The 21,955-nt window shown below is 41.8% G+C and overlaps 1 protein-coding gene, 1 long non-coding RNA gene and 1 pseudogene across 2 annotated transcripts; 2 read left to right on the forward strand and 1 right to left on the reverse strand.

Moving 5' to 3' along the window:
* The first annotated feature begins 443 nt into the window (after positions 1–443).
* LOC125100114 (DAZ-associated protein 2-like) lies at positions 444–1,055 on the forward strand (annotated as a pseudogene).
* A 14,557-nt stretch (positions 1,056–15,612) lies between these two features.
* LOC125100117 (uncharacterized) lies at positions 15,613–20,184 on the forward strand. The gene is made up of 4 exons (XR_007127451.1): positions 15,613–15,736; positions 16,331–16,394; positions 17,221–17,325; positions 20,007–20,184. It is a non-coding gene; the product is annotated as an uncharacterized LOC125100117 (long non-coding RNA).
* Positions 18,297–21,061, reverse strand: ACTRT3 (actin related protein T3). The gene is made up of 2 exons (XM_047730014.1): positions 20,184–21,061; positions 18,297–19,425 (listed from the first exon to the last, which is right to left on the reverse strand). Exons 1-2 carry the CDS (start codon positions 20,381–20,383, stop codon positions 18,507–18,509), a joined length of 1,119 nt encoding a protein of 372 aa, XP_047585970.1. The 5' UTR covers positions 20,384–21,061; the 3' UTR covers positions 18,297–18,506.
* Between the last annotated feature and the right edge of the window lie 894 nt (positions 21,062–21,955).

Here is a 21,955-nt window from a genome sequence, read left to right on the forward strand (position 1 = left end):
TGTTTTAGGAGCTCTGTGCCAGAAATAGAGTGGGAGACCAATATGTATTTTTTATTATAAACAATATCACACCTCTCCAGTTGACCAAATCTAGTCTTACAATACAACACCCTGTAATGTATTGCACAAACCGGGATTCTTGAGAATAAGAAGGAACAGGATTAATAATTACATTGGAATAAGAATGCCTGGGTGACTCAGCTGGTCTAGCGTCTGACTCTTGATTTCAACTCAGGTCATGATCTCAGGATCCTGAGATTGAGCCCCACGTTGGGCTCCGCACTCAGTGCAGTGTCTGCTTGAGGTTCTATCTCCGCCCCTTCCCCCACCCTCTCTCTGTCTCTCTGTCTCTCTCTCTCTCAAATAAACAAAGAAAAAATCTTAAAAAAAAAAAAATTACACTGGGAGGACGAATCGTCACGTGACACGGAAATGACTACAAACAGGAAGAGGACGAAAAAAATAACCGTCCGCGACGCCGAGCCAAACGGGACCAGCAGCCACCATGAACAGCAAAGATCAATATCCAACGCAGCCAACCTACCCTGTGCAGCCTCCTGGGAATCCCGTGTACCCTCAGACCTTGCATCTTCCTCAGGTGCCACCCTATACTGATGCTCCACCTGACTACTCCGAACTCTATCATCCAAGCTTCGTGCACCCCGGGGCCGCCACAGTCCCCACCATGTCTGCTGCATTTCCTGGCGCCTCACTGTATCTTCCCATGACCCAGTCTGTGGCTGTTGGACCGTTAGGTTCCACAATCCCTATGGCTTATTATCCAGTTGGTCCAATCTATCCGCCTGGTTCAGCCGTGCTGGTGGAAGGAGGGTATGATGCAGGTGCCAGATTTGGAGCTGGGGCTACTGCTGGCAACATTCCTCCTCCACCCCCTGGATGCCCTCCCAACCGGCTCAGCTTGCAGTCGTACAGGGAGCCAATGTCCTTGTAACTCAGCGGAAGGGAAACTTCTTCATGGGTGGCTCAGATGGTGGCTACACCATCTGGTGAAGAACCAAGGCCACCTCCGTGCGGGGAAAGACATCACATACCTTCAGCACTTCTCACAATGTAACTTCTTTAGTCATTTTAACCTGAAGTTGCAGTTTAGACACATGTTGTTGGGGTGTCTTTCTAGTGCCCAAACTTTCAGGCACTTTTCAAACTTAATAAGGAACCATGTTATGGTAGCAGTACCTCCTTAAAGCATTTTGAGGTAGTGGAGGCATCCATTCATAAAATGAATGTGGGTAAAGCAGCCCTGAGGATCTTCCTTTAATTCCTCTGGAGTACTACTGTACCATACTGGTCTTCGCTCTTAGTAATAAAACATCAAATTAGGTTTGGAAGGAACTTTGATCTTCCTAAGAATTAAAGTTGCCAAATTATTCTGATTGGTCTTTAATCTCCTTTAAGTCTTTGATTTCTATTACTTGTTATAAATGAAATGCATTAGTTGTCTGCCTTTCCCTCCTTTGCCCCATGACCCACCCTCACCCCTAGTCTTCCAGTTCCTTCCCTCCAATCTCCATTGAATCAATGGTGCAGGACAGAAAGCCAGTCAGACTAACTTCCATCTCTCCTTGCACTTGTCCCCACTTGCCATCTTTTAACTAGTCTTTCACAAGGATCCTCTGAAACCCCCTCTGTGCCCCAAGCACAGGCCCCACTACTTCTGCTTTTGCATCTCCTCAGGCAAAAGTGGAGGGTGCCCCTCAGACCCTCCTTACAGGTTGTTTCTTCGTCTGTGAACCAAACTCCAATTTGCTTCGGTGCCAGAAAAACAGAGCTCTATTTGAACCAAGGGTATCAATGCAAACTGTACACAGGTTTGTTTAAAAATGTGGGGACAAGGAGGAGGATGCATTTCAAAAGCCTGATGACATTAGAGCCAAATTAGGGGAAGTTTTCACAACCCAAAAACTGGTTACCATTCATTGTCAGAGTTCTCATGTAGGCCTTCATGGCTCCCAAGAATTCCTCAGCCGGTTTAATGGGGTCATATTATGAGTCCCTCACTACAAAATGACTTGAGTCCAGTAAAATCTCATTAGGGTTAAGAATATTTCAGGGAAGGGGCGCCTGGGTGGCTCAGCGGGTTGAGCCGCTGCCTTCGGCTCAGGTCATGATCTCAGGGTCCTGGGATCGAGCCCCGCATCGGGCTCTCTGCTCGGCGGAGAGCCTGCTTCCTCCTCTCTCTCTGCCTGCCTCTCTGCCTGCTTGTGATCTCTCTCTGTCAAATAAATAAATAAAAAATCTTTAAAAAAAAAAAAAGAATATTTCAGGGATCCTTAATATTTTGATTTTTGTTTTCTGAAATTGAATTTTATTTTATTTTATCTTATAATTTCAGTTCATCTAAATTTTGTGTTCTGTCCATGTGATGTTTGACTGTACCATTGACTGTTATGGAAGTTCAGCATTGTATGTCTCTCTCTACACTGTGGTGCACTTAACTTGTGGATTTTTTACACTAAAAATGTAGAATAAAGACTATTTTGAAGATTTGAAAAAATAATAATAATTACACTGAAATGATCAGCACAAGCAGGCCCTGCTTATATACAAACCAGGATTTATGGCAACTCTATAAATACTTCCGCTTAGACATTTCTCATCTCACTCAACAAGAAAACAGTGAATCATTGATTTTTCTAAAAAACCTGTTTTCCTCATATTATTAAATCCCATCTGTATTTATTCCATTTGCTCAAGCCAGAAACCTGGAATCATGCCCAGTTCTCTCTTCCACTCTCTCATAACCATTTCATGAAATTTCTCTCATAGATCTACCTACAAAATATGATCCAAATATATATACTTCTCTCCTCCACCCACTCCGTAAGTCCTCCCTAGCCCATCCCCCTGTTCACTTCCTTCATACTCTGTAATTACATATTTGCTGGCTTCCTTGTCACTATGTGTCTTCTCCAGTTTACTGCCAGGGACCCTGAGGTTTGATCACCCAGTGCCTGGCATTCCCAGCACCTAACATAACAGGTACTCAATAAATGTTTATTAGATGAATGAATACACGAATAAGCAAACAGAAAAAAAACAATCAAACATCCTACAGAACACCTTTGGGAAATACTGGTATAAATAGTGTGAAATTGAGAATAACATAGCTGGGTCTTTGTGCCCTATTAAAAAATCATCATCTGAATCTTTAAGACAAAGACCAAACAACCAAGAAAGGTCAGAGTTAGTGCTGGGAAAAGGCAAAGTGAAGCCCGGCGTGGAGAAAAGTAGAGAGACCTGGTGAATTCAAACCATTCCCTCTGTTCCTCTTCTTTGCTCTCTATATAACTCTGTTTGAATTCCTTATCTTGCACTAATAGAGAAAATTCCATCAATAAACGGGTCAAAACAATCTTTCTGATTAAGGAACACCATTCTGTCTGGCCCAAAGGGGAGCCCTGTTGATTTGGGAGTCACCACTCAGAAGCATTATCATCAGCAGTGCCATTTTTTGCTACAGTCAGTTTGTTGCAAAAAAATACCAGAGGAAGACTTACTCCATCACAGGAATAACACCTTGGACAGTCACCCAATAACATGCATTAACTCTTAAAACATTAACTTTAAGACAAAATTAAGCTAGACAGGTAGTCTCACTTCGGTTACAACTTCATTCATGTGAATCTCTCTTTGTAAACAACCAGCTGAGTAAGGTGAGAGTTAGTAATGGGGAAAGGATGGAATGGGAGTGGGAGATGGAGAAGGGCAGGAGAACTGTGAGTTTTCATTGCCGTTTCTCATGCACACTCACACACAATTTTTTTCACCTCCAAGAACAAATGCTCCAAGCTTGCCCTGTGGTTCCAAATTCCTAGCCTTTTGACCTACATCCCTGAATAGCCTGGGGCTGTTGTCCTAGTTGCTTCTGCCTCAGAATTACAGCCTCTGTGCCTCTGCTATTTGATATATTATTCATATGTTTATAAATTCTATTGTACAGTTTTAAAATAAAATATGTCTATGTTAAATTATATAAATATTATCTACTATAAATCATCACAAACCATATCCGTGGCATTTGGTAGTTATAAAACCTTTTTAAGAGGAGAACATTTACTTGCAAATACAGTATCTTAGGGGCACCTGGGTGGTTCAGGCGTTAAGTGACTGCCTTCGGGTCAGGTCATGATCTCAGCGTCCTAGGATCAAGCCCTGCATCGGGCTCCCTCTTCAGCAGGAAGCCTGCTTCTCCCTCTCCCACTCCCTCTGCTTGTGTTCCCTCTCTCTCTGTGCGTCTCTCTCTGTCAAATAAATAAAATCTTAAAAAAAAAAATACACTATCTGAAAGTTGCAAGTCCTGTCTTCAGAAATGGCAATGCCACCTATCATTGTGTCCAGGGCCTGAGAACACAAAGTGGGAGAAGAGCAGGTCCAGAAGTTCTGTGGCAGGTCTCCTGTGCTGGAGAGAACATCCCATTCTAGGACAGAAGCCACCGTCACCCCTCTTCTGGGACAGAGCCACAGTAAGATTACTTGGCAAGATAGCAATCATAGAGCAGTCATGCCAGTCCTTCTGCAACAGTACAGGTACTTGTGAGTGGAAGCAACAAAAACATCAACCTCAAATGGCTTAAACAAGGTGATGTAGCAGTTCATGTATTCGGAAATTCCAGAAGCAGAACAAACTTTTAAGTACAGTCCATCAAGAGCTCCACCCCCATTCCTTCGTTTCTCTGCATTCCACCTTTAAGTGGTGACTCTGTCCTCACCGTGGTTTCCCTTCTAATCGCCGGTAGCAGCAACATTGATTTCCTGCTTCTTCATTCCCATCTGAGGAGAGAAACATTAATTTCACTCAACCATTAAAGTGAAGTGCTCGACTTGTTCCAGTTGGACCCATCCCAGAACTGATCACAATGGCAAGGAAGATGGGATCAGAACCACCCAGATTAGGCCAAGGTCAGTCCATTCCACCCATAATGCATAGCTGCAAGTGAATGCAGGAGGAGAGAATAAAGTAGAATGTCCATGTCCATATCCAGGCTCTGTGTTCATTTCCTCAGTCCCTATAACTTAGAACTACAAACAAAACCTTCTGAGAAACAGACTTAGCATTTTGAACCATTCTCCACCCCCCCATGCCTCCACACCCTCTCTTTCTTTCTCCCCCTTCATCCCTCCCACTCTCCCCACCCCGTCTCTCATTCTCCCTGTCAGCTCTTATCTCCTGCTTTGTTAAAACTGATTGACCATGAAAGCAAGATAGGAAAGAGAATGAAGAAATAAGACAGGGAATGTATAATGTGTCTCTCATTTTAGTAGAAAGACTCTGGGAAAGATTCAGTGACTCAATCTGCACATTTACCCAAGGCCTGCAGCTGTGGCCAGATCTAATGCTGTGCATAAGCAGATGTTTATGGTGATCAAGAAAAATTCTGTTTGGGGAAATTTTGGATGACAAAGCAAATTAGGTGGATTATCCAAAGACACTATACAAGCATGGGTAATCCTCCTTCAAACAAATTACTACCCCTTGTGTTAGTCAGGCTCTCTTAGTAATTGAGAGAATAATCTAAACACATGGCAAATGTTGTGCATAATAAATATTCACAATAGCAGAGGAAAAATTGACAACAGCTTAAGTGTCCATCAATAGGCAAAGTGTTATGTCGATTTCGTACATCCATTCAATGGAACATTAAGCAATATTAACTAATATTAACTAATGGATCTGAAGTTGCTGTAATATCACAAAAAAAGGCTTGTGATTTATTACAGAGTGAAAAGAGCAGAATTTGGAATTTGGAAAATAATTATGTAAAAATGCACCTATCAGATATAATCATGTAAAACATACATCTAGGGGGCGCCTGGGTGGCTCAGTGGGTTAAGCCGCTGCCTTCGGCTCAGGTCATGATCCCGGGGTCCTGGGATCGAGTCCCACATCGGGCTCTCTGCTCGGCAGGGAGCCTGCTTCCCTCTCTCTCTCTCTGCCTGCCTGCCTCTCTGTCTACTTGTGATCTCTCTCTGTCAAATAAATAAATGGAACCTTTAAAAAAAAAAAAAACATACATCTAAAAAGAGATTGGAAAGAAATACACCAAATAATGCTTGAGTTTTATTGAAATGTGATTGCTCTCCACTTCTCAACTTTTCTTGTGATACTGTTACATTAACTTTATAACTGGGGAAAAAAAAAAGAAAGCATTATTACTTGGCAGATATCTACTTAGCCGCTTGCCCCTATGCTGGTAAAAATATAATTACAGGGGCGCCTGTCTGGCTCAGTGGGAGGAGCACGTGACTCTTGATCTTGGGTTTGTGAGTTTGAGCCCCACGTTGGGTGAGTGATTACTTCACTTAAAAACAAAAAAACAAAAAACAAAAAAACACAGCAATGACATTTAATTGGTCTGTCCTCTGTCCCGACAGCACTCACTCATTTATTCAAGAAATAATTATTGAGCAACAATTACCTATTAGGCACCAAGGATGTATCAATGAATAAATGATGTGGTCCCTGCTCCTATCTTGACAGCCTGGTACGAAAGACAGACTGTAGGCAAATAATTTGTTACAAACGAGGAAAACATGGTATGAAGATAACCAAATAATGTCATAATAGGAAAGAGAACCTACTTGAAAAGGAGGTCAGAGAGGCTTCCAAGGAAGTAGTATCTAAACTGAGATGAGAATGAGAAGGTAGCCACAAACTGCAAGTGCTGGGGCAGGGCAATTTCAGCAGAGGACCTAAGGTGAGAAAGAGCTTGGCAAGTCCTGGGAACTTGAAAGCAGGAGGCCCGAGTGGCTAGAGCAGAGTGCAAGAGGAGAAGAAGGGTAAAATGAGGTCGGGAGGTAAGCAAGGATCAGCTCCTGCAAAACCTTGACAAGAAGTCTGGATTTTATTCTGAATACAATGTGAAACCACTGATGGGTTGTATAGAGAAGAAACATGATTCAATTTGCACTATAATTAAGCTCACCCATTGGGGGTGCCTGGTGGCTCAGTGGGTTAAGCATCTACCTTTGGCTCAGGTCCTGTTCTCAGGATCAGGTCATGATCCCAGAGCCTTGGATGAGCCCCCACATTGGGCTCCCTGCTCAGTGGGGAGTCTGCTTCTCCCTCTCCCTCTGCCTGCCTCTCCCCCTGCTTATCCTCTCCCTCACCCCAACGTCTGTCAAACAAATACATAAAATCTAAAAAAAAGATCACCCTTGTATTCTGGAAAATGATTTGGTGGTGAGTAGGGGACAAGATAAGCAGAGAGGCTAGTCAGGGGTGTTTACAGCCACCTGCAAAGAGATGAATTAGACTAAAAAGCTTCAGGGTATGTTTTCAAAATAGACCAGAGCATATGGTGGAATGTGGGGAATGCTAGTCATGGATGGTGACCAGATTAATGGTTTGAGCTACTGAGTGTACAGCAGTGGCACTTACAGAGATGGGAAAATAGAGGAAGAAATAGATTGGAGGGATAAAATGAAGAATTTGGTTAAATTTAAATAATACTGAACTGCCATATATAATCTACTTATATAATCTTTCTCTTCAGGAAGACCTTTAAAAATGGGGAATGTTTTTCACCTTTGAAATCTTAACATCCTGAACAATGCAACATGTTACAGAATACCATTAAGTATTTGTTAAGTGAATGTCATAGCTTTGCAAATATTTCATCCATTCTAATGTAATAAGATCCTAGTTATTGTGAAAAGCCTGATCTATGACTGTTTTCCTAACCAAAGCTGACAAGGAAAAATTGATTGACCATTAATTATCCTTTAACTTAAAAAGAGAAAGAAAAAGTATGAGATTCTTGTTTTTTGATTCTTTGTTTAGTTTTCTGTAGTTAAACTAAAATGGGAATTAAAAGCTTTAATGTGTGTGCTTAAATTCTTGGGCCAGCTACTGGCCTACTTCAAGTGATTTTACCTCCCAGTGTTTCAGTTTCTCCATTTGCAAAAGGGAGATAATGGTAGTTGCCTTATCTCACAAGGATGTCATGAAAATAAGTCAGATAAATTGCTTTGCCCTCCTTGGAAAGGGGCTCTAGAAAGTAAGCATTATTAGATATGATGATGAATACTCACAACTTCAAAGATATTTTTAAATTGCCCCCCAAGTCTTTGAACATGTTAAGCCTATGAATAGCACTGTGTTAGGTGTTTATACATTTCTGGCAAGCTTTCACCTCTTGTTAAAGCAGTAAATGGTCTTTGAACAAATGTATTTCTCATTCTTTGATAACTACGCTTCCTTGTTTGTACACTTGAGAGATGATTATCATCTAGCATGTGAGGTCAAGTTGAACTCCTTGGTGCCATTATAGTTCAATTGCAGCTTTAATTGAGTTTTTCTTCCAAGGTTGAAAATAAGTCCTTTGGTAAGCTACTTGAGCTCTAAAAAGTGATTGTGAGATGAATGTAACTATTTTATGCAAAAGATGTGTATAATGTTTTTCACTTTAGCTACAATATCCTCATTCAAAAATTGATATGAAAAATTCAGTATTTTAAATTTCTTCATTGTTGCATTTTTTGATGTTTTCTTAAAATTGCTTTCAATAGCGATAATTATGCATTTTAACATTACAAATACAGACAGTCCATGACTTACAATGGTTCGACGTACAACTTTTTTACTTTAGGAAGGTGCAAAAGCGATATGGATACTTCTAATAGAAACCATACTTGAAAGTTTGAATTTTGATCTTTTCCTGGGCTGTCAATATACGGTGAGATGCTCTCTCGAGATGCTGGGCAGTAACAGCAAGCCACAGGTCCCAGTCAGCCACACAATCACAAGGGTGAACAACCAATACACTTAAAGCAATTCTGTATCCATATATAGTCATTCTGTTTTTTCACTTTCTGCACAGTATTCAACAAATAACATGAGATATTCAACACTTTATTATAACATAGGCTTTACTTTAGAGATTTGACCCAAGTGTAAGCTAATGTAAGTATTATGAACACATTTAAGGTAGGCTAAGGAAAGCTATGATATTCACTGGGTTAGATGTATTAAATGTATTTTTAATTTATGATACCTTCAACTTACAATGTGGTTATCAGGACATAACCCCATCTTAAGTCAAGGAAGATCTATATCAACAGCTAGGGTACACTCATAAATATCACCAAAGTAAAAATGTATAGGCCTCAAGACAGAATACAGGATAGTAAACATAGAGAACATTTCTTTTTTTTTTTTTTTTCAGATTATTTTATTTCTTCATTTAAATACTCTTTACTCACAAACATATTTTAGTTTTATGATTAGGGAGGAAAGCAAATAGATCGTATACATTTCTTCAATTTCATAAATCTCTTGTATGCATTCCTAGGACTTAATTTTATTTCCAAATTAAATATACACCACAATAACACATATTAAATTATTGCATAAACTCTTTGGGTTTTTTGGTTTTGTTTTTGGTTTGTTTCTTGGAAATATAACAGATTTCTTTTTAACTAAAAGCCAAAGAGAATGGAATCAGCTGGTCATCAGTGTTTTGACACTTAACAACTGGCTTTATAAAGTTTTTCTTAATATCAATGAAACATTTTTTTTTCAAAATTAACATTAATGAAAGAACAAACAGTAAAGTTCTTCCTTATCTACAAAAGCTTCCTGGAAGATGGAAGATCCTAGCCACACCCACTTACTACAAAACTCCAGGAAAAAGCAGAACCAATCATTTAATTCTCAGCTTTTTTTCTCCCACCTTGGAGCATGCGAAGCAAGACTGCCTTTCTTGACAACACTAACATACATTTAGAGAACAACATTTCTTATAACAGACGTGCATCAGGTTCATCATCAGGAATATATTAAAAAAAACTCTCAAACCATTAGCATTTCCATCCTTATCCACACATCTCTTACCTATATACCTAACACAAATCAAAACAAAACTCTCCCTGCTATGGGCGCCTGGGTGGCTCAGTGGGTTAAGCCGCTGCCTTCGGCTCAGGTCATGATCTCAGGGTCCTGGGATCGAGTCCCACATCGGGCTCTCTGCTCAGCAAGAAGCCTGCTTCCCTCTCTCTCTCTGCCTGCCTCTCCATCTACTTGTGATCTCTCTCTGTCAAATAAATAAATAAAATCTTAAAAAAAAAAAAAAAAAAAAACTCTCCCTGCTAGAGTAGCCAAAACACTCCCGGTCAAGTGCTATAAAATCGTTCTTTGCAAAGTAAGAGAATAAGGCCTACTTCTCTTCTCTTAGATAACACTGTTCCAGGTAAGTCTTAATATATCCACTCAACAGACGTGGAATCTGAAACGGGGTGACTTACACTAATCTCCCAGCTAGGTCAGAACACAAGCTAAATAAAAATACTTGACCACAAGGATACCCTTTCTTCCTGTTTCCTTTTTCTCTCCAGGAAGAAATTAGAATTTGAGGCAACACAAATGACACTGTACACTCTGATAACTTTCTAGAAGGGGAGAGCTAAACCAGGAAAGTGGAATGGTAGGGAGAAAATGGCCTCAATTCCACCAAGTGATGGTAGAATCCTGCTCACAGTCCTACCAGGATCTGACAGAATGGACACTGAGGGACAATAGGCTCATCCCTCAGGCAGAACCCTGGGGAAAATACCATAGGCCCTATATATGGGGAAGGAGTAGCATTACTATTTCAGAATATTATTTAAGTTTAATTTTGAAATTTCTGTCTCCAGCAATATACTCAAGGGCCTATAAAAGATACCAACAGCATAACTTTTTCTCAAATTCAGTTATCCTGGGTAGGCCTCGAACTGGTGGGATGGCCCAAACCCCTACACTTCTAGGGAATACCTAATTGACCTCTGGTACTGGGGAATTTGCCTAGGCCAAAGGACATAAATTAGCCTATGACGGGAGAGATTTTACTCTCAAAAGGTTTTTTGATTGGCCCATTGCAATGACTTCTGACAACAACAACCCAAGTTTCGCCAAACTTCACAGGTTAAAGGCACAGTCCTCCACAAGACTGCCTTTACATCAGATACAAACCACAAGTTCGAGGATCCCAGGCCACCCTCCCTTCTAAGCTGCTGGCTACAAATTTAGGGGTTCTCAAGTCTGATAATTTGCTAGGATGACTCCCAGAACTCAGAAAAATCCAATACTTATAATTACAGTCTTATTATAGCAAAGGGATTCAAATCAGGACCAGTAAGAAGGAAAGATGCATAGAGTGAAGTCTGGGAGGGTCCCAGATGTGGAGCTTCCATTGTCCTCTCCTGGGTCCTCAGGGATTTATTCTCCCAACACATTGCTATGTGACAAGACAGATTATTACAAATCAGGAAAGTTCATTCAAGTATCAGTGTGTCCAGAGTTTCTACTGGGGTTTCATTATATCAGTATGATCAGCTAAATCATGTATCAGTCTCTGCCCACCCAGCCTACCCCTTCCCCCTTCCCAGGAGGCTGGACTGATAACCCTACGTTTGTTCTTCCTGGCATGAACAGCCCCGGACTGAGTCACCTCATACTATTAGCCACCTCACAAACTGTGAGGGGCCCACCATGAACAAGAAAGGCACTCCTACCACTCGGGGAATTCCAAGGGTATAAAAGCTTCTCCCCACAACTCAGAAACAAAGACCAGCCAAATTACTTAGAAACCAGTGCAATATTTAAATTCTATTTCACACAAGCTACCAACACTTAAAAATCTGTGTTCACATAAAATTTTAAATGTGTTGTCCTCCCCTAACATATCAGCAACTTTCTGCCTCCATTCCCATAAAGCTGCTGCCCCCTTTAGAAAGGACTCATGCTTCCTGCCATCTCCCTCCTCTCTGTTTTCTTATTGGGGTGAATTGCTCCTTTGTTTCCTTCATACAAACATTTAAATTTGCAAACTCTGGTCTAGGCCTTGGGTATCCTGGCAGTTTTTACTGCATCACACATATTAACTTCAAGGAATAAATGGGGAAGGAATGACAATTACCTCATTTCATTCTCCACTGCAAACTGCTCCTCCTCTATGCTTTCTATGAGGCTGGGCACATGTGCACACATATGCATGCCTGTACCATGTACGTGTCTCTTAAGTCTTGAGCCAGGCTAGCATGACATTTTTGACTGCAGAACCAGGACAAGCTGAATATAAAATTGCATCATTTTCAGAGTCAACAATAGCCCACCCGGTCGGACCTTAGAAAAGAAGACTCTCATTCTAAAGACAAACCAAAACCTAGGTTTCTCAATATTTTCAAAGCTATAGCTTCCTTCATGAGCATAAAATTCTCACATCCTCTTTTATTCTTTGAAATTCAACATCATTCAATGAAAGTAAGTGGGACAAGTATCGTTATTTTCAAACTTTACATACTCCTCCCTTTGTAAATCACTTGTTTAAAGAACATAAAAGGCGTGAAACAAGCCCCATCTACTTCAGTGGCCATGGGGACACTTCTAATCTCTCTCAGGTACAGGTGTCACACACAGCCCTTGAGTTGATCTCAATATTTGTGGATTTCCTATTTGGAATTCATCTACTCACTAAAATTTGTAACGCCAGAATCAGTACCTGCAATGTTTCCATGGTCATCACAAACATGTGCAGGGCAGTGAAAAATTTGAGTCACCTGATTATGAAGGTTCCCCGCTGAGGCCAAACAAGATGACACTATACATTCTTGTTCCAAAAGAACACTGTAAGTAACTTCCTTTTTTGTGTTCTGTTTAGTGGCACTATTTTTGCATTTTTGTGCTTTTTCTTAATGATTTTGCCATTTAAAACGACCCTCAAGCATAGTGTTGAAGTGCTATCCTGTGTTCCCAAGTGCAAGAAGACTGTGGTATGACATATAGAGAAAACAGTGTGCCAGATAAGCTTTGTACAGGCATGATTATAGTGCTGTTTAACATGAGTTGAGTGTTAATGAATCAACAACATAAATATAATATTAAAAATAGTAAGTCAACAATATATTGAGTATATTAATACAGTTCTTTAAACAGAAACACACATAAAACAAGATTATGTATTAATCAGTTAATGAAGATGTTGTGACCAGAGGCTCACAGAAACTAAATTCTATATTTTCCCTGAGAGAAATGGTTCAATATTCACTAATTCAGTGTTTTTGATGACTTTATAGAACATAAGTACCATAAATGATATGGATAACTATACTTGTAAAATAGTGACACACACAAGGGACTTTCCAGCACAAAATCACATCAAAGACACCATGGAGGGAGTGGGGGTGGGGATGGAAACTAAGCTCACAGGCAAGTAACCATTAAGGATGCTATTTTATTTTAAATCAGCAAATGATGGTGGAGTTAATGCTAGTCATTCCTCCCAGCCAAACCAATGCAGCGGTAAGATGCCACATAGTAAACAGAAGACTGAACTTTAATTTGGGGGGTCTTGTTGCTGGTCCCAACTCTGCAAATAATTAATTCAGGCAATTCATCTAATTCATCTAAACCCATTTAAGCATCAGTTTCTTTATCTGCTAGAGGGATTTAAATCCTGTAGCAGTTAAGTCACATTTGCCATAATTATCTACAAAAGGTTTCCATGTAAATTTTCTTATTTAATGAACTTGATGGCTGCTTCCTACTCCAAAACTATATAACTTAAGAGAATTATTTTGCCAAAATAGAATAAATAAGTCAAGTGTTTATAATACTAAGAACTTTTCTTTGGAATGTTTACAAGATATTAGCCAGAGGGAGGACTTCAAATATGAGAACAAAAAAAAAAAAAAAAAAAAAGCTGTGGACTTTAATTATATTATTTTAATTTTTAATTATATTTATTTTTTTAATTATATTTATTCAATTACATTTTCTTTTTTAAAAATGAGCTAAAAACATTCCCAGTAGATGGCCATCCTTGCCTCAGGCCTCATACCACCACCAATTTTATGGATGTGGAGAAGCAAAAGTACCACTAGAGGGAGCAGGAACAAAAGACTTATTTTTAGTTCAAGGAACCCAGGCAAACTTCAAGGGACTTCCAAGATCAACTTCTGAGTAAAGGAAACTTAGTGATGCTTAGGTACTTCAAGAATCTAGAAAATCAGAACTAGACTTCACTTGGTTACTCACCTTGTGTCCTTTCAACAAAACCATGCTGACTGGGGAAATTTTTTTCATTTTACTTAGAGAACATTACCAGCAACAGTGAATTTCGGTTTTTTCCCATATCCCATTTCTCATTTTTCCTTTAATAGGGTTAAAAACTGTGTTGGACAACACCGAGGGTCCCATTTTGGGTAATGGGCTGACCTACACATTTGCAAATTTGCTGACCTGGTCCTCCTGACTTACTGTTCCCATTATCACGTCAGATTTGAGATGGGTATCAACCGGATCATTTGCCTTTGTAAGCCAGCACGCCGCTGGCTATTATCTCTCCCGGTAACTGACCCCAGAATAGCCCTCTTAAGGAGGTGAAGGCACAAATTTGGGACGAATCCAATACGTAAGCCTGGAATTAGGAATTAGCTTTTGGGGATGAGTAGGGAAGAGGGCCTGTAGGTTGTTTCTTTTAACCTAGTGGGCCACCAGCTTATTTTTTCTGGAAGAAAACCAGATTCAGTGGGGGCAGGGAATGTATTTCTTTGTAAACTTCCTTTCAGTTTGTCACCACTTAACACTTCGCATCCAGAGGCAGAGGAAAAGTAAAACGCAACCACCATTTATGAACGCAATTTTCATGTTTTGACAACACACTAGTTTTAGTTAACAGATGCTTACGAAATGTTTAAAAATCTCGCACCCGATTGAGGACACTGAGAAATCTACTTTTGTTATGTCAAAAAGTTCAAAATCCGCAGAGCAGAAAATACGTGAAATATAAATGCGCACAAAGTGGGGCATTAAGACAAAAATCCTGCAAAAGAATGGCTAGCTAGCTGCTTGGCTCAACGCTCTTCCACCTTTCTACCAATCTGCACGCACCCTGGTCCTATCCGCAGGTCTGGGGATCCACAGGCCCACCACTGATGGGGAAGGGAGACCGAAGCGCACAAAAGGAGCCCACAACCCCTTCCCGCGGGAAAAGTCGACTGCGGGCCTCCAGCAGACACTCTGCAGGCGGCGTGTGTTTGAGCCTAGTCCCGGGTGCAAGTCCCACAGCTCAGGGAAGCGCACCGCGCGAGGGGACCCGCTCCGTTTCTCTCCCTGCGGCTAGAGCCTCGCCCTTGGCCCCCAAGGGTCCCGCGGCTGACAGAGCCCAACTCTTCGCGACGGCAATGGGTGCCTCCGGAGAAGCCCCGGGCCGACCGCGGCCTCCAGGCGGGATGCGGGGGCTAAGCGGGCGAGTCACCGCAGGCTCCCGGGAGGGGCGAGCAGGCCAGCAGCTGACATTTTTTGTTTGCTCCAAATTGGATGGTAGGAGGCGGTAGGCCAAGGCTTTTCCGCCCGCTGAAAGTCAGCGAGAAAAACAGCGTGCGGGTAACAAAAGCGCAGCACCTACGCCCGTTTCAGTTAGGGTTAGACACAAAATGACCGCCACCCCTCCCAAGCCCACCCTCCGCTACCCGAACTGCACCCGGCCGCGTCTCCCTATAAAGGGAGCGGTCGCGGCTCGCGCCGATTGGCCGGAGCCCCTGTCTCGGCTCTCGCGAGAGCCGGCCTCGGCCCTTCCCCCTCTCCCCGCCAAGTTCTATTTCCTGCCATGCGGACCCTCGAGCCCCTCCTCCATGTTCCTTAGGAAGAGTGTTGTGTGTTTTTTTCCGTCTGTACTTCGAAAGTGGGAAGTTGCAGCAAATCTCAGCTCCGTTTTCCATCCGCTACAGACCGGGCACGGTGCGCTCAACCACCTTAAAAAGTGGAGTTCACAGAAGAATTTTAGGGCCGGGGAAACAACAGTGATTCGTAACTCTAATCACATTTGTTAGAGATCTTTAAGAAAATAGATTCTCGGACAGCCTTGACTAAACCAGAATATTGGCGCGGCTCGTTGGACTGCCTTGGAGTTCCTACCCTGCTCCTCTCTCATTAGAATGCCGCTCTTCCAACTTCTCCTTGAACAAAGAACGGGTTTTATTAAGTATAACTACTTCGTTCTTAATTTTAACATTCAAAATTGAATCTATCTTTTATTACGAATAAAAGCTTCTCAGTCGTCGGCTTTGCTTTAATATTGTGACTAGTTTAAAAAAGAACAATCCACCATAAGTTGTAGCGGGTTTCTATAATAGCCGGTATAATACTGTTTTACATACAACTGGCAGATCCTAATTGTTGAATTCATGTTGCATTGGGTAAATTCTGTGGAGCTGTCGCTGTGGACACTTCAATCTGAGAGAAAAGCAAAATGTTAGGGGCATTGGTTTCCAAAGATTGTAAGGGCGGGGGAAAATACAAACGTGATTTTCTAATTTTATTCTCTATCTCTAGATTACCTGAGAAGGATCATCTATGACCCCATGTTAGAGGCTGGAGTTACTACAGAATAGTCCAGGTTGGTTGTTGGGTTAACTACCTGAGACCATGCTTAAGGATTGTTCGCTTGCCTAACGTAGCAAGCTACTTTGGGATCACTTTAAACTTAAGTCTAAACTACTAACCTGTTTAAATCTCAATTTCTTAATTTGTAAAATGGGTATAAGACTTGTCTTTCCCATCTCTCTGGGATGTTGAAGTTTAAGTCAGATAATTAGATAGCCTTATTTTCTTTTAGAAAAAAAAGCACTTTAAGAATTCTAAAGTGAAGAGTGAGTTCATGCTCTCTACTGTGCTTGTGAATCTAGTGAGTGCAGCATCAACTGTTCAAACTGCCCTCAGATAATCATTTTCTACACCTTATCCAGTCTAGGTTTGCTTACAATCACTAAAGTGGGAGAGAAGTATCAAGGAACAAAATGCATCTCTTCACAAATGCTTGACTCAGGTCTACTTACTGTTACTTGTACAATGTGCCCATTGTTTTTACACCTTGGAGCCTTTGCACTAACGTTCCCTCTGCCCAGAGTATGCTTCTGGTCAGTTCTAAATCTCTACATACTTACCGGGAGTGCACCATAGAGAGCATCAAGGAGGGAGATAGAGATGAAAAGGGAAATCCTGCAATCCCCAACTTCTAAGAACATAGCTAGTGCAGGAGAAAGACAAGCAAACCAAGTAAGGCTGCATAAATTAAGTGGTCAATAGAAGTACAAGTAATGAAATGTGCTGGAGTACAAAATGAATTTTGGCTGCATGGAGGAAGTAGCGTCTGAGTTGGACCTATAAGTTATCTAATTCTATAACCAAAAAAACCTTTTATTGTATTTTGAAAATATCTCTAGGGACATTATCCCATTTGAACCCCACAATGACCCTGTGAGACCGACAGGGATCAGCAGCCCCACTCTATGGATGAAGAAATTGATCTTCAAATTGTGGTGCAGCTGGTAGGTGGTAGGGCCTGGACCGAAATCCATATATGCTTCCCCTAAATTCTGAGGAAAGGGCATTGCATTGGGTTTCAGTTCCAGCTGTCTTTCAAGCCCAGCCCCAAACCTAAGTCTACTAGAAAGTCTACCGTGAGCCTTCAAGGTATTTCCCTCCTTTGAGCCCCCAGGGCATTTAATATTTCTCTGAGAATATTAAATCACTTCTATCCAGTATTATTATAATTAAGGTAAAAATTTCACCTCTAATACTAGACTGCTGGCTTCTTAAGGAAAGGCTCTGACTCCTAATTGAGCATTCATTGCACTTAGCACAGTGCGTGTATAGAGCAGATACGAAATACTTATGTTAACAGTGCCGTCATCATCAGGAACCCAGGTCATTTTACACCTTTCTTCTACCATTCATATCTAATTTGACACCAAGACTTGTCAGTTTTTTGTAATTTCTTCTTTTTAATTCCTATTGCCTATAATCTTGAGTATAAAACTTGACTGCTTTATATCTAGACTAATAAATTAACTGATCAAATCTCCAGGGCCTTCCCAGTCCAATTTATCTTCCAAACTACAACCACATTTATCTTAATTTCCTGTGTCTCCTGCTTTTCGTCTTTAATTATTCCCCTCTGTCTATGGGACATTTAACACAAAGACTTGTTCTTAGCCTGCTCCCTGTGAGACCTTAGTTTCACTACTACCAGTCTGTTAAGTGTGCTTTGAATATGCTTTGTTCATTCTCGTCCGTAGACCGTGGCTCTTTTCCATTATGCTTTTCTGGATATCTGCCTTCTTCCTCCTCCTCTACCACACACCCATCCTAATGCCACCCCATCCATGATGGCATACATTTGCTATAAAATCTTTCCTCACAGCAACCTTCTTTCCATAAACCTTAACAAACCTAAATCTATATCACTCATTTGGCACACATGTTGTACTACAAATTGCTCTTTTTCCAAAGGACATTTAAGATCTCCAAGATCAAGAATAGTTTCCTCTAGCATTTAATTTGACTCTACTCAATGGTTTACTTCACCATTATTTTCCCCCAACATAGAAATGCAAGAGACATGGACAGTCCAATAATTCAAGTACATCTTGTTCCCCCAGATACTTATAATATACAGTTTTCTGTCAGAAATTCTCAAAACATTTTTTTCTAACCATTTTATCTGTATTCAGAAGCATCTTTGATGTACTATGTTGGGTCCAACTTCTTTAAACTCTGCCTCGGTGATCCACATGTCCTGGAAGGCAGACAGGGATGCAAGAATAGAGCCGCCCATCCACACTGACAGTTTCCTTTCTGGGGGAGCTGTAACCTGCACAGGCGTATTGGCAGGTACCATATTTGCTATATCTTTAACTAGCCGCTTGTCCAAACCAGGGAAAGAGGTTGATCCCCCAGCAAGGACAATATTAGAGAAAAATGAATTCCTCAGATCCATATCGCATTTCATTATGCTGCTGAAACACAACTTATCGATGCCAGGGGTATCAAGGTTCATAAGATGTGGAGAGAAGAGGGCCTCTGGACAATGAAAGAGCTGGTCATGGAGCTTGATCATCTTCCCATCAGGCAAGTGGTAAACTTTCTCTACAGACTCAGGATTCTTGGCCATTTCCTCTTCATAGTTCATTACCACATAACAAGAGGTTTCCTTAATGTCTGCGACAATCTTTCTGTCTGCAGCACTAAGCAGCATGATGCCATGGTCCTTCAACAGCATCATGAGGTAGTTGGTGAGGTCAAGGCCTGCCAGATCTAGCTGCTGGACGCCATGAGGCAGACAGTAACCCTCGAAGATGGGCACACACTGGGTCACCCCAGCACCTGAATTCAACACAAAGCCAGTTGTGAAGCCAGCGGCAAAGAGAGCAAGCACCCCTTGTATGCACATATAGAAGGCAGGAACCTGCAAATGCTCAAAAAACACTTCAGTGATCTGTTGCCGGTTCACCAGTGGGTTCAGTGCTGGCTCAGTAATCAAGACTGGGCCATCACAGGCCTTTAGCTTCAGATTATGATCATAGATATGCTTCCACATGATTTCCATGTCTCCCCAGGAAGTAACCAGACCACGCTCCACTGGGTAGCTGTAGGAAAAGCAATAAGATAAATGGCAGCAGGTTTTGTTTTTTTGTGGGTTTTTTTTTTTTGTATTATTATTATTATTATTTTTTACAATGGCAGCTTTTAATTTTTCTAGGGCAGTGACTGCCAGTCAGAAAAGGTAACTGTCAGCAACAGTTAGCATAGCTACTCCCTTCCTCTGCAATTTTTGTTGATTTCCATTACCACCCCCCCATTTAGAAGACAAATAATCTTTTTTTTTTTTTTTTTTTAAGATTTTATTTATTTGGCAGAGAGGGAACACAAGCAGGGGGAGTGGGAGAGGGAAAAGCAGGCTTCCCTCGGATCAGGGAGCCCAATGAAGGGCTGATCCCAGGACCAGGATCATGACCCCTGCGGGAGGCAGACGCTTAACGTCTGAGCCACCCAGGCGCCCCCACAAGAATCTTTTTTTTTTTAAATCAGGGAATCTTTACATAATAGTACAGTTTTAATATCAATTAATTGAAGAAACCCACATGATGAGGGTACTATGCATTAAGTGATATTCTTAATGAACTTATATCTTATGAATAATTTTATACATTTGAATACATCTGTTTAGATACCGAGAGCAAGTAATGTTCACTCTTGGACGTTTAGTACCCCTTGGAGATTTGTGGCCTGCACCAGCGGGCTGAAACTTTCCTGTTCCCCGCTTCCATATCCTCCCAACTTTGAGCCCCTCATCTGGATTCCCCCTGCCCCTACGTGGGTCCTGCCTGCTGGGAGAAGACCATACCTGATGGACAGTAAGTGTCTTCTTTCCTGCGCCTCATCGCCCACACACAGTTCCAGCGCGCTCTTGGCCTCCCAGTTCTGGCCTTTGGCTCGGCCGATAATATTCGGGTAGACAAACTGGGGTTCCCGCGAGCCAGCCAGGCCCGCCTTGATCATTCCCGAGCCATTGTCGATCACCACTGGTAGCTGGTAGTAGCTCATGCCGCCGCCGCTACCTCCTGTCGCCTGGCCACACCGGCTGCCCTGCCTGTGGGCTGCGCCAGTGGGGCGGAAAGTGCGGGGCGCAGGCGCTGGGCAGAGTTAACAGGCCCACCGCCTGGAACGTCGCGTCACAGAGGCCCCGGCCTGCCCTACTAGGCCTGCACCCTGACCAGGGCGCGCAGGGGGCAGGGAGAGGCCTGGCCCACTGACTCTCCAAAGTACTGCCCAGCGATTGCCTTTCACAGGGGCTGGGTCACTTGCCACCCCTTGGAATCCAGGGATGCCAGTATCAGGAAAACCCAACTTTCTTCCCTGAAGATACAAATCTAACCCTTTACAAGTGTCTTTCTCTAATACCTGGATGGGCCATGAAAATTTTCTTTTCCAAAGCCTTTAAATTCTGCCTAGTGGGCATCTGTCCATTGGAAAGCTCTGGAATGTGCCCTTGAAAGTAGGAAAAGGTGGAGAGAAACAGGGGAAAGTTGTGGAAGAAACTGAATTTCAGAAGAACTTCTGAAACCCTCCTTAACTTCTGAAAAGAAAAAGGAAAAAAATGGTGGGATTTAACGTGGGTTTTATACAGATGAGCAAAGGGGGAAGGGAAGGAAAAATGAAATAAGGTAAAGACAGGGAAGCAAACCTTAAGACACTCTTAAATATAGGAAATAAACTGAGGGGAGAGGGGTGGAGAGATGGGATAATTGGGTGATGGGCATTAAGGAGGGCACATGATATAATGAGCACTGGGTGTTATGTGCAACAGATTCATCACTGAATTCTGCCCCTGAAACTGATACTATAATATATGTGAACTAACTTGAATTTAAATAAAATCTTAAAAGAAAAAAAAAGTGGGTTTTATATACTTTTATTATTGTTTCTATATGATGCGCAAATACTTTGTTGTTTCTTTCCTGCAGTTTCTAAGCAAAATGTACTCAAAACCAAAATGGTAGAGTCTTGCTTTTTTTTTTTCTTTTGATTGATTGATTGATTTTTAAGACTCTCACCCGGTTATCCCTCGTGTGATATGGAAGGTCATTCTCATTTCCTAAAAATATTTGATTTTTAGGCATAAGGACGTGTCTGCCTGTTCGCAAAAAAAGCGATATTCCCTCGGTCATGTGAAGTTCAAGATTAGAATAATTTAAGTACACTGCGTGCCAAAAAGTGCATCTTTTGTCTGATTTTTTTATCCCCTTAATTCTACACACTGTGTAGAGAATTTTAAAAACAAGTAGGCAAGTTCGGACCTCGGGTTGGTCTATGGAAGCAAGGGAGGAAATTGAAAAGCTATTGGCCTGTCCTTCTACCAGAGGCTGGAAGGGTCAAGTTACTAAGTAACAGAGGTGGTGTTTGCTGCTGCAGACCACAGCAAGAAGGGGGACTCCAGCGAAGCCCCGCACTTGCCCCGGGCTTCTCATCACTGCGTGGCGGGGAGAGAATGCCAAATAAAACATTTCTTTCCCACAGAAGAGAGTGTACCCAAAGGAAGTGCAAGGAGCCTGTGCCTGGTTTCTGCAGCGGTCCGTCCCTAGGGGCCTCTTGGGGGGCTGGGAAAGCGCACGCAAA

The sequence above is a fragment of the Lutra lutra genome, chromosome 1, assembly GCF_902655055.1.
Source record: "Lutra lutra chromosome 1, mLutLut1.2, whole genome shotgun sequence".
Lineage (NCBI taxonomy): Eukaryota > Metazoa > Chordata > Mammalia > Carnivora > Mustelidae > Lutra > Lutra lutra.